Here is a 12,246-nt window from a genome sequence, read left to right on the forward strand (position 1 = left end):
TACGTGTATTCTGAAACAGGTCTAGAGACTTTACATGCAGTAAATATTAATATACTAAATTGGTGCCCACACAGAATCTATACACTTGTCAGGTCATGAATTTATACCACCTAAACTCCACACTTTCTGGGTGATTGCTTCCTGGAAATAACCTTCTAACATGCAAGATTTTTTTCTAGATCCATTAAAGTCCTATAACCCCTGGCAGTTAGATGTAGAGAAAGAGAGCCTGGGAGATGAACCTCCACGTGCACTTGTGAAAACAGCTTTTGCTGCCATCACTGGCAGAAGGTTGTAAACCCCCTCAGAGAAGTGAAGAAAGTCCTTATACCACCATTGTCCCAGCGAGGTGGAAGTTATTAGAATTACTCTGGCCCCATTGTGCTTTATCTTTATGACCCGCTGTATAAGAGGAAAAGGAGGAAGCATATAACAGGCCCATCCCCCAATTCAGAAAGAAAGCATCCAATGTGTCCATTCTGAGCAGAAACAAGGGTATTTTATATTCTGTCTCGTGACAGAGAGATCTACTTCCAGAAACCACCAGAGAATGAATATGTCCTGAATTACTGAATCCTTAACAGAACATTCATGCAACTGCCTCACAGTACTGATCTATTATGTTGCTGTACTTGCCCCCTAAGTTCAGGGCAATTGGGTAGACGTTGTAGTGGATACAGCAGGACCATAGCTAGATTGCCTCTTCGCACAGCTCAGATGAGTGAGCTCCTCCCTTCTCATTGCTGTTATCTTGCACTACTTTGTTCTGGATGTGAGACAGAAAAAATTTGACAGCTAGACAGATAGCACTCATCTCCAGTTTACATTGTGGAAGCAGAAAAAGAACTGACAAAAAGGAAATTGCAATGCATAACAGTCTATTAGCAAGAGTCAGGCTAACTGTAACCCTAATAACGCAAAATTACCCAAACAAAAAGTGAGAACTCTGTTATTCTCCGACAATTTGGGGGCTCGTCCGGGATGGTAACACCCGCAGAGGCACCAGCAGCTCCTATGGATCGTTCCCCTTCGAACTCCATGGCACCACAATAGAGGTAGGAGACATTTTAAAATCTCTATTGGGGTGTCGGAGAACTGTCCGTGGGGCCATCAGTCCCTGTTGGGCTCACGCCATCTGAACTTATTAACTGTGCAGCAAGATCAGATGCAGAGCGGTTCTGGGGAATTGTTTTGCCATCCCCAATAAGGTAGTTTTATGCTGTTCTGGGGAACTGTTACTTTGGCCGCCCCCATATGCATAAGAGAAATGCATTAGGTATGCACCGGTGCTGAGGGGTTGTTACCGCCTCAAGAGGGGTTGTTACCACCTCATAGTGTATTAAGTCCGGACATAAGGTACAGATGCATCGTGGTATTTAGAAATAGAAGCCTTGGTGTGTGTGTGTGTGTGTACACCAGTGTAAATAAAAGTTACCGGAAGACGCCCAGAGTACTCTGCGAAGTCTTTTGGCTCGTGACCAGAACTACTCTAACGCAAGCCTGGTAACTAGAGGATCTTTTAGAAGATTCAACCCACGGTGGGCTAACTCGGCCTGGCATCGTCTGGCAAGAAAGCTACCTGGGTCTAGGAGTGTGTAAACCCATCTTCCCTCCCCTTCCTCTCTGTGTGAGCCACTGACAGTCTGATCATCTGGCTGGATGCAAAGAGAGTAAGCGGTGCCGTCTCCCACAGACTAGCCGACGCTCTTTGCTAAAGGAAGGTGTAAAAGGGTCGTGGCCATTCTCGTTAGTCTCTCCTGTGTAAGTACCCTGTAGGGAGAGATCCTTAGTTTATGTGCCGCTAGCGCGGACAGGGCATCCTCCCTGTGTGTGTGTAATTGAAAAATGGGTGGGGTACAGTCTAAGCATTCCCTCTCACCCCCTAAGGGTACCCCATCTTATTTCATGTACGTACATTATGGTCCTAAAACCTGCAAGTATTTAGAGAATTGGAATCATTACACGCATGCAAATCCATCTAAAACAATGCCCACTAGAAGGTACCTTCAATCTAAATAAGATCATACATCTCAGAGGAGCTTTTAATCACCAAAAAGCCTCTGACACACAATGGGAGCAATTTGTCTATTAAGGAAAGGAATGGGTTAATTTAAAATTCAGCTTGGTCCAGAGATAAAGAGAAAGTTAATCTGCGTTCAAGGTCAAGAATCAAAGCAGACCAGGCTAAGTACAAATAATAAATTTTAACAAGTTCCTGAAGGACCGGTACTTGCTTAGCAAGTGCTTCCTTTTCTGCCTGGAAGTTCTGTTTCATGGCTTGCAACTTGCCCTGGGTGTAGGTTTGAGTTACTGCCTGGTTTATGATCTATGCTTTTAATTGCTCAATTCTAGTTATCATTAAAACCACAAAGTCCAGAAATTCCTGCCTACAAAAAACATTAAAAAACTAATCAATTTTTAGTCAGTGCTCCTGAAATTACATCTGACATTTAAATGGGGTTAGAAAGTCAATAAACATTTTGGCCTTTAGAACCTCCACAGCTTCAGTGTATCCATAAACTGAAGCCAGGAGAAGTTGTTACTCTTCATAACTAAGTTTGCTGGGAGGTAGAAAACAAGAAACTACCCTAACAGAACACTTACTTTTTCAAGCTAATAATAGCTGTGTGTATGTTAAAGCCACCACATTGCAAAACATACATTTTAATTTCATTATCACTGCAGGCAATCATATTATTTACTGGCCTGCAGATAACATTTTGCAAGTAGCCCTTAGGTTCCAAATACCCTTTAATTAAACTAGTTTAGTGCCTAATCAATTTCAAAATTTGCTTTCACTGTTACCAAAGGTTCAAAAAAATCTCTAAAATACAAGGGCAAATTCACATGCTTCAAAATACATATCAAGTTAAAAAGTATGCCTTTCATACAGCTTACAAAGTGTTTACTTTATGTACTAAGTATAATGTATTGTGCTTTATAACTAAAATTGTACAACAACCCCATCATATTATTGCTATGAAAATGTTATTGCTTGTGTTGCTATTAGTTAGCTTAGAATTATGTTATTGTTGTTACAAAGGACGTAATAATAGTAATACCTTTCATGTCCATGTTCATCATGCATTGTTATTACATCCAATCAAAACCCCTAAGGTTAAAGCATTTAAAGTAAAATCTAAATTCCTAAACTTAACGCACATAAAAATTTAAAAAGGTTTGTTGTACTAATAGTACAAAAAGGGGGATTGTGGAAGCAGAAAAAGAACTGAGAAAAAGGAAATTGCAATGCATAACAGTTTGTTAGCAAGAGTCAGGCTAACTGTAACTCTAATAACGCAAAATTTGTAAAAGCGAGAATTGTGTAAGGCAAGTAAAAAAAACAACTGTGTAAAAAGTTGTTGCAACCTTGTGTAAATAATGTGTAAATAATATTGTATGTAAACTAAAGTCTAAACAAGGAAGAAAAACAAAATATCAGAATAACCTATGTATAAACAAAATGCAGCTGTTGCTCATTGTTATCTGTAACAAAAGGTATAAATGCTTGCTGTAATTGTTTACCTGTTAAGAAACCTGTTTAGCTCTCTCCCTTATAAGCAATTGCTTAAAAAAATAAAGTATCTAACTTGCTGTACCCAAACAAAAAGTAAAAACTCTGTTATTCTCCAACAACATACAAATCTCTTTTCTCCATAACTCCAATTGTCCTGAATTAACAGATCATGAAGGTGCACTGCCCATCTACTCTTAGACTCATCCAAAGTGACTGTCAATGGTGGAGTTACGAAAACTGAATGATCCCCCTTCAGAACATTCTCTTAGAGTATCCACGATGACAAAGATGAAAGAATTTCCTTCGGGAAAGACAACACTCTGAACATACGGCATGTCTACTGAGCAGCTAGGAGTCTGCTTTCCAGCACAGTAGACAGATATGTGCTAGCTCTGCCAGAGCTAGCACACTAAAAATAACAGCATGATTATGGTGGAAGGTCAGCGGCTTGTACTAGCTTCCAGGGGGGTCAGGCAGGATAGTCATATCTAAAACTTGGAGACACACCTTACTCTGCATTAGAACCGAAAATATCAAAAACTAGGTGGGAAGTCTCCTCTAAAACAACTGACAGGAGCGTTAATATTGTAACCATTCTACCCATGAGATAATTAAATTGCAAATCCTCCAAAGGTGAAGAGACTGCAGCATTACCAACATTCGTATCAGGAGAAGAATCATTCTCAAGCTCTGGTTATAACTGCTGATATTCCATTTGAATTACAGGCTTCTCTTCTTCAGATAAAGCATCCAACACTATAGTGGGAAAGTGCTCTCTGTAAGTAGATACAAAAAAAGGTCTCGGATCTGAGGTCTGAACCTTTTCCTATCTCTAGTCGGAGATGAGTGCCTATGCTGGTAAGGCTAAAGAAGGTCTCTGTGATGCCTAGGCAATGGGCAATATGGCCACACAGTGCAAGGTGGCACTTGCCAATCCTGCCATTAACCAAACTATGGCAACATCTCATAGGACAAGATGATCCACACAGATCATATCTAGTTGTATAGTCAGGTTTTTGTGACTGAAAGCTCAGTTGAACATCAGTAACACTAATGTGATCCAATTCTTCTTCAGATTGTGGATCTGATCTCAGATCTGACAATCACACTATTGGCAAAATAACTGATCCTAGCATCTATTCTAAACAATGGATTACAATGGTGGGGAGGGGAACCTGGCTGACTCTTAGGGAAGCAGCCAGGGAATACCAAGATAGATCCCTCTCTCTCTTCCTCTCATCTGCTGTAGAAGGATGACTCTCATTCAGATCTGGGAAACACTCCAACTGCGGCTCTGTGTGCACCTGAGCCATAGGAACCAGATGTACTAGCAACAAGAGTTACAGAGGTTTTTTCAGAGCCGATGCAACCCTCTGAACTGAGGAGAGATCCGTTGGGAGAGGTTTTCTCCATTCTGGATCATTTGTTCTCTCTGGCTTCAGAACAGTTAGGCTCTGATCTTGCTCAGAGGGATCTGAGGAATCCCCAGCATGTGGCTCTGTCTCAGCCTTCAGAGCATGCTTAGCCTTGATATTGTCTTTCTTGGAACCAAGGTTTATTGGATCTGTTGTGGCTTGGCTCTCATGTCAGAGGCCACAACCAATCGAAGTTTTAAGTGCTTCAAAGCTAGATACCGATAATGCAATAGCCTTGGACCCAGAGCCCAGCTCGGAGACCAGTGTCTTTTGCACTGCAAGGTCTGGAAGGTTCTAGGCATTATATCAGTTTCCTATCTTTAAGCTTGGATTCTTTAGCAGAGTTGGAGCAAAAAGGCTTCACAGCCGGTGCTTCTTGTGACAGTAAAGCTTGTAGCCTATTCTGCTACTCCTTATGTGTTCACAGGGTAAAGGTGCTGAAGTTTGAGCATCTTGAAGAAGAGTGGCCTTCATCCAGGCATGCCATCTAAACATCTAGTGCGAGCATCTGATACTGGAGAGACCACATGATATCACACACACACACACACACACTTAAAATCCGGTTATTTCAACTTTGGATCCACCATGGAACCAGAAGTCAGAATCAAAGAGCTGACTACTAACTAAATATATCCCATAACTAATACTAACTGTACTAACGCTAAAGCTAGACTAGACTAAGGTACTAAAGTCTTATTGAGAGAAGGATCTGGATTCAAAGCATCCGGAGAGGTTCACATCTTCCCGCTCCTGCAGCTGGAAGGAAATGAGGCAGCACAGAGCACCACACATTCAGAAACACTGAGGGAGGGATAAAAGGGAGATGTGAAGACTCCAAAGAGCACTGCTACAAGAAGTTTCCACCATCCAGTCTGCAGTAGCCAGCACATCCCACGAATGGGAATATGTAGAGGACACTCAAAGATGAGCACGCTTTATTCCCATGCTCCATATAACCAGAACATTTGTGTTTTCTTTATACGGAGTTATTGCTTTGATCAGTAAATACTCACTAATTAATGAATTACTCACTTTGTAAATCAGGCTGTCCACTAAAAGATCATGCTGAATCACATTGGACTTAAGCTGTTCGTAGTACAAAATGTCCTAAAATGAAATAAATATTATTAATCATTCTTCAGTCTGAAACAAACCCCCGATTTATACTTATATAAGTAAAATAAATGCTGATAGTTACATAGGAGGGCATATTACTGAAAAGAAGGAAAAATTATAAAAAGAGATCCATATGCCCGTAAATACCATTTGAAATATCCTTCCCCCAACTGTCAAGAGATACATTCCATTGCTCATTCTAAATTTCCTCCATAAAACACGTTAAAAAAAAACCTGGGGGAAATGCATGAGGATCCACATAATACAATATTATTGTTTAGTTGTACGTTAGAGGACACACAAAAAATGAGAATGAAGGGAAGGGAAGAGTTTGGACAAAATTGAATATCTCAGTCTTCCAAACTTTTGCTCTCTCTAGAGCCAAGCCTTGCCTGCTTGAAAGTTCTGAAAGAACTGTTCTGATTATTCTCTCCAACAACTTCTATTTTAATGCACTTCTGTTTTTATGGGTCCCATCAAATCTTGTTTAATATTAGTAATGTTAATATCAATTAGAACTAAGTCGGGCATTTGGATACAATATGAATATCCAAATATTTAAACCCACAAAAAGCCAGTCTAAATAGTATAAATGTCAAAAGGAGATCACATTGAAGAAAGGTTCAGACTTTTCCATGTTCATCTTAAATCACCCGGTTACTCCCTAAAGTCTGTGGAGAATATACTGGGGTGAACTCTTCTGCTTTTGCCCATGCTGCCCCCTATGAGTGGGAGGAGCTCCCTGCAAAAATCCACAAAGCCACTTTCTCCTCTTTTAATTCCCTCCTTAAAACTTACCTCTGCCATGATGTCACCAAGTGAATATGGCTTTACACAGTTTTACAAGGATTTTTAAATAATCCAGTTGCCCTCAGCTCCTTCCCTTCCACAGAACCCTTCTAGCTTCAGTGGGACTCCAGAGGACACAGTCAAACAGCTTGAATGATAAAGGCCCTAGACAATATTCGCTGGCTGATTTCTTGTAAGTGCTGCAGCAGAAGTGGTTCTTTCAAGTGAGGGATTTGAAGAGTGAATGGGTAGTGGCCTTACGAGTAAGTTTGGGGAAAACATTTGCAAGGGGCAGCATGCAAGAAAATAAGAAGGTGGTGGGAAATAGTGGTTGTTCTTTTCATATGAGTATTAACATGAGAGTGGGAAGAATACTATGCTTAATTAAATCAATTCCATAAACTGAGGGACCAGTTAAAACTAGCAAATTCTGAAACTAGGAAACACACTGTTCATTTCATGTTAACTGAAAATAGCTCAGGAGAAAATATATTTTCATTTTTCTTTCCAATAAAGGGCAAATAAAAGTAATAAATCAGAATTTTGTTAAATATTTCCTTTAAACTAGTTCAGACATAAAATGTTCACAAAATGTAAATGATTCAGGATATGTACTAATTGTGCTTTTTTTAAAAAAAAGCTTTGTACAAAAGTTTTACTGGTTTCAGAGTAGCAGCCGTGTTAGTCTGTATCCGCAAAAAGTTTTACTATTCATGTTTAAAGCCACTATTTTGAAGCAGACACTGTAATCTAATTAAGAAACACAGTCAAATTAAAAATCACTGTCTGAATTTTTTGTTACTGCTATTACAAACAATGAAATACATTTACCATAAAATAGAAGGATTTAAGAAAAAATATCCCTATCTTTTCAGTTTATTTTGTGCATTTGAAAGCAGGCTGTCTGTTTCACGGTTTCCCCTTGTATAGGCAAACAGACTCTGCCAATGGGCCATCCTCTGTTGCGCTCAAGGGTGGCGCTAACTTTTTTTTGCTGCCCCAAGCACGGCAGGCAGGCAGCTTTCGGCAGCGCACCTGCAGGAGGTCCGCTGGTCCCGCGGCTTCGGCGTACCCGCCACCGAATCGCTGCCGAATCCGCGGGACCAGCGGACCTCCTGCAGGCATGCCGCCGAAGGCTGCCTGACTGCCACCCTCGCAGGGACCGGCAGGACGGCCCCCCATGGCTTACCGCCCCAGGCACACACTTGGAGCGCTGGTGCCTGGAGCCACCGCTGGTTGCGCTACAAGCGGCCTGCCTCAGATTCCCCTTAAATGGACTTTTCAAATAAACTTCAAAGGCTTTTTTGTTCAATTATGCCCCTTCTCCCAGCATGTAATTTATTGACGTAAGACAAAAAGCAAAACTCAGTCCTGGGGCTTCTCTTCTTCCCATGAGTCTGTTCTTTGCAGCTCTTCCCTGCCTTGGCAAGCTATTCTCAGCCCTACCTGGCTGCAGTCTTTTTTACTCCCGTGGAGTCTGCTTTCTTTCCATCCAATTCTACCCCTCCTTGGGGGTCTGGTTTAATCAAAAACAGATCAAAATACAGTCTCTTCAAATCCATCAATTTACCCTCTTATCAGGGATCCTCCTAGGCTTTTCCTGTCTACAGACTCATTCCCAAATCCCAGGTCTCTCTCTTGGAGCCTACTCACTCATAACAGCCTCTGTATTCCACTCTGGCTTCCCTGAGTATCCCCACTTCTCTGCAGCTTTCTGCTACTCTTTATAGGGGAATCACCTGATTCCTGCTCAGATGTGCTTCCTTAGTAACTAGAGTTGGCTGGCCCCAGGCCTCTAGCTCTTAAAGGGGCAAGCCACCCTGTTACAGGCTCCAATATACAAATATTTATGCATGCGCTAAGCACAAAAATAGTCCTGTTTAAAATCAGAGGGACCATTCACATACTTAAAGTTAAGCACGTGAATAACTGTTTGCAGGACTTAGGCTTTTTGCTAGTTAGTCAATTTCTCTGGTCTGTGTGGGTCTTTCACAAAGCAAAATGAAAAAAAAATATGAAATGTGATTAAAATCCACTAAAACAGGCAGAAGGACTCAGGCTGATTTCAAGTTAAAATTTTTCTTTAAACAAAATCAAGTTCTCATAGAATTGTACTGTCTGTACAATGTGTTACCACAGCAATCTGAGGTGGTTGTCAAAAGATTGTGCACTAGCAGATGTCTACCAGCCCTAATTGCAATGAGAGCTCCATCATGGTATGCACAATGAGACAGGCTCTACTCCAAAGAGCTTGCAATCTAAATAGACAAGACCAGCACAGAGTGGACAACAGGAAGTATTATATCTGTTTTACAGATAGAGAATGGAAAGATTCAGTAACTTGCCCAAGGTCACACAAGAAGTCTGTGGCAGAAATAGGAACTGAACTCAGAACTCCCGACTTCTAGTCTACAGTTTTAACCAAAAGACTGATCCTTCCTCAGTTATATGTAATAATGAATATAATGAACATAACACAGCAGTTGGTCCAGAGATTACAGCACATGAATGGGAGTCAAGAGACAAGTTTTCTTCTCAACTGTGCAATCATGGGAAAGTCACTTAACTTTTCAGCCTTAGTTCCCCCACTTAAAAAATGGGGATTATAATGTTTACTTAACACTCTCAGATCTGTGAGGCTTAATTTATTATTGTTTGTAAGGCAGTTTGAGCTCCTAAATTGGAAGGCGATGTATATATAAAAACACTTTGCATTTTAAGTATGTGTATTTAATTATACTTAGAAATAGCAATTTTGGCATATCTGAAACTCATCTGAAAGTCCTGAAATCTTTATCAGAACTATGCTATGTAATTATCTGAAATGCAAGAGCCAATAGATAAGTCTGTATTTTCTGATGACTTCGTGCAACATAGTATCTTCATACTTCATTATCTTAAAAACACTGATGCTAGGGACCACCGCATTTTCTTAACAAATTAAATGTGTTACACATAGCTTTTGATCTACCAAGTTCAAAGAATGTCTAAAGAATTAAACATTTCTGCTGTCATCATAACCAAGAATCTGAAAATTGTACTAGAGGGCAGTGTGTTTTCTCAAAAGTAGCCTATATTATGAATGATTGTCTCCAGAACAGAAATACAATTAGACAATTCAGCAGAACCTCGCTAATTTGTACTTCAGGTACCTGGAAACCCAATAATTTACAGAGCAGCTCCACTCCTGTCACAATCACCATACTTTATCAGGCAGGATCAATGTAGATAGACCGTGTTCCTTGACTGGCCAATGAGGACCATCAACATCTCATATACACACAGGCTCACAACCACGCACACTTCACATGTGGTTTCTTGATCAGTGTGAATGAGTGTGGTTTTACCATATTAAACAGGTACACATTATTATTCATTATTTTATTGCATGGTACTCACAAATATGCTTCTCAGAAAACACTAAAAGACAGGTCCCTGTCACAAAGAGTTTACACTCCAGATTATTTTATGGCATTGCATCTCTGTTATGAAACTCTGGAGTATTTTTGTCAGGCAGGTGAAAAGGAAAACTTCAACAATGGTACACACTGTCTGAAGAATGCAGCTCATGAGAGCTTAAGGCGAGGCAATCCTAGTATGAGCCCCACATCTTTGAAATTTGCTACACCAGAAATATTCTTAAATGTGAAAGAGTTGCAAGATGCATTGATTTGTTAACCATGGCTTTTTCAGGGGACTTTGCTAACTGGCCATATAATTCTCTAGCTAAAAACTAAGGCAGCAGGAGAACATGGTATTTTGCTCCTTTACAGGGAATGTTAATGACTCAACTTTAGCTATGCAAGGTATGTCCAGCTACTACTGTAATGGGTGTTCTACAAATCTATGTAATAAAATCATAATCAAGCATTTAGGAAACTAAGGAAGCAGATATTATTAAAGGCCTAATTATTTAAAAGAAATACGTTGCGTAGCAGTGGGCTACAATAATTTTTTTCTGCTTTGTGCAGAGTGGGGAGAGAGAGAGGCTGTGACAGTTTTCTTTCACAATAAAGAACAAGCTGCAAGAGAGCAGTCCTAGGGGACATATGAGGTCAAAGAACCAGCAAAACATTTCTGAGACAGCATACTGAAAGGCAACAATCCCTTTTTCCATAACTAAGCATATCACTTAGCTCTTCAGAAAAAAATTATGCAGAAACATAGTATTAAGTAAAGTCTTCACAAACAAGTTTAAAATGAAATCTAAGTGAAAGCAGACTCAAGCCAAGCGAAACTTTTAGAGGCAATTTTAGAGCCAAAAATGGAGCTTATGTGGAACATGTCAAGAAGACAGATGCCGTAGTTGGAAGAATAAAATTAATGACTTGGCATTCAAATGTCATGACAGCTAGCAACATTTTGTAGGTGGTCATTGTAGCTATTTCTGTGTAACATACAAATAAGGAAAAAGAATAGGATGAACAATATGATTCTGTTAACATGTTCTATTTTTTAAAATTGTATATGAAATTTAATAATTTGTAAAATATAAATATTATGGTCCCTGTGTATAGTACTTCAAGGAATGTTGTCAGCTTTTTCCATTTTATAATTTTAAGAAGATAATGTACTACATATATTAATCCACAAAGGATGGCCAGACATTTAAACAAAATGAAATCCAATCAAAAGCAATAAAAGAGAAACATATAGCCACAGATTATTTACTGAACAAGATCTAGATAATTTAGAACATATAAATAGTCCAGCTGTAAAATATACAGAGACCATGTAATATCCAATTAGGAAAAGATAGGTAAAAACTATTCAGACACTGGGAATTATATTTAAATATAGACTTCTGGGGAAAGTTATCCTTTGCTACAATGCATGCAGAGCACATTTTCAACTCATAATCAAAAACAATTTTTTTTCTGAACACAATCACACTTTAGGGTCACAAGTGGTTCCAGCCCACAGGTTAGACACCACTTATCTAGTTCTTGACTTCATATTTCTTGTTTTATCCAACTGGCATGATTTTCCCCCCCACACCTGTTTGGGAGTTTTGTTACAATTATTTTTATTAAAATATTATAAAACTATAGCTAAAAAGTAATAATTTAAAAATAAATTTTCTATTTAACTTCATAGTCTGAACAATCTTACATTAAGCCCCTTTACTAAAAAGGATAAATATTCTTTATGCAAGAGAGAAAAAAAGAGCTTCACAATTTACACCCCAATTTAACAGACATGAGTTTTTTAGGACCGTTTTGAGTTTTAAGCTTTGTTTATGGCATTATATTGCATCATGATCAGAATGTTAATGGTTTACTTTTAATTAAAATATTTATTAGCTTTTTATCTCTGGACTTGAAGGGCAGCTTGTATTATTAATTAAGCACAGCAAACTGCAGTTTTGAATAAATTACAATGTAGAATAGACACTAAGAAACCTTC

The 12,246-nt window shown here is 39.3% G+C and overlaps 1 protein-coding gene across 4 annotated transcripts in view; it reads right to left on the reverse strand.

Annotated features, from left to right (window-relative positions):
• Positions 1-12,246, reverse strand: part of TBC1D19 (TBC1 domain family member 19) — a 101,692-nt gene that overhangs the window by 26,874 nt on the left and 62,572 nt on the right. For 2 of the 4 annotated variants that reach the window (XM_005300298.5, XM_065597010.1), the window contains one exon: positions 5,968-6,042. The exons of the other annotated variants lie outside the window; for them this stretch is intronic. In XM_005300298.5, coding sequence (XP_005300355.1) covers positions 5,968-6,042 — 75 coding nt within the window. The remainder of the gene's footprint in view (positions 1-5,967; positions 6,043-12,246) is intronic. 4 annotated transcript variants of the gene reach the window in all.

Source organism: Chrysemys picta, chromosome 5 (genome assembly GCF_011386835.1).
Source record: "Chrysemys picta bellii isolate R12L10 chromosome 5, ASM1138683v2, whole genome shotgun sequence".
In the NCBI taxonomy this organism is placed as follows: domain Eukaryota; kingdom Metazoa; phylum Chordata; order Testudines; family Emydidae; genus Chrysemys; species Chrysemys picta.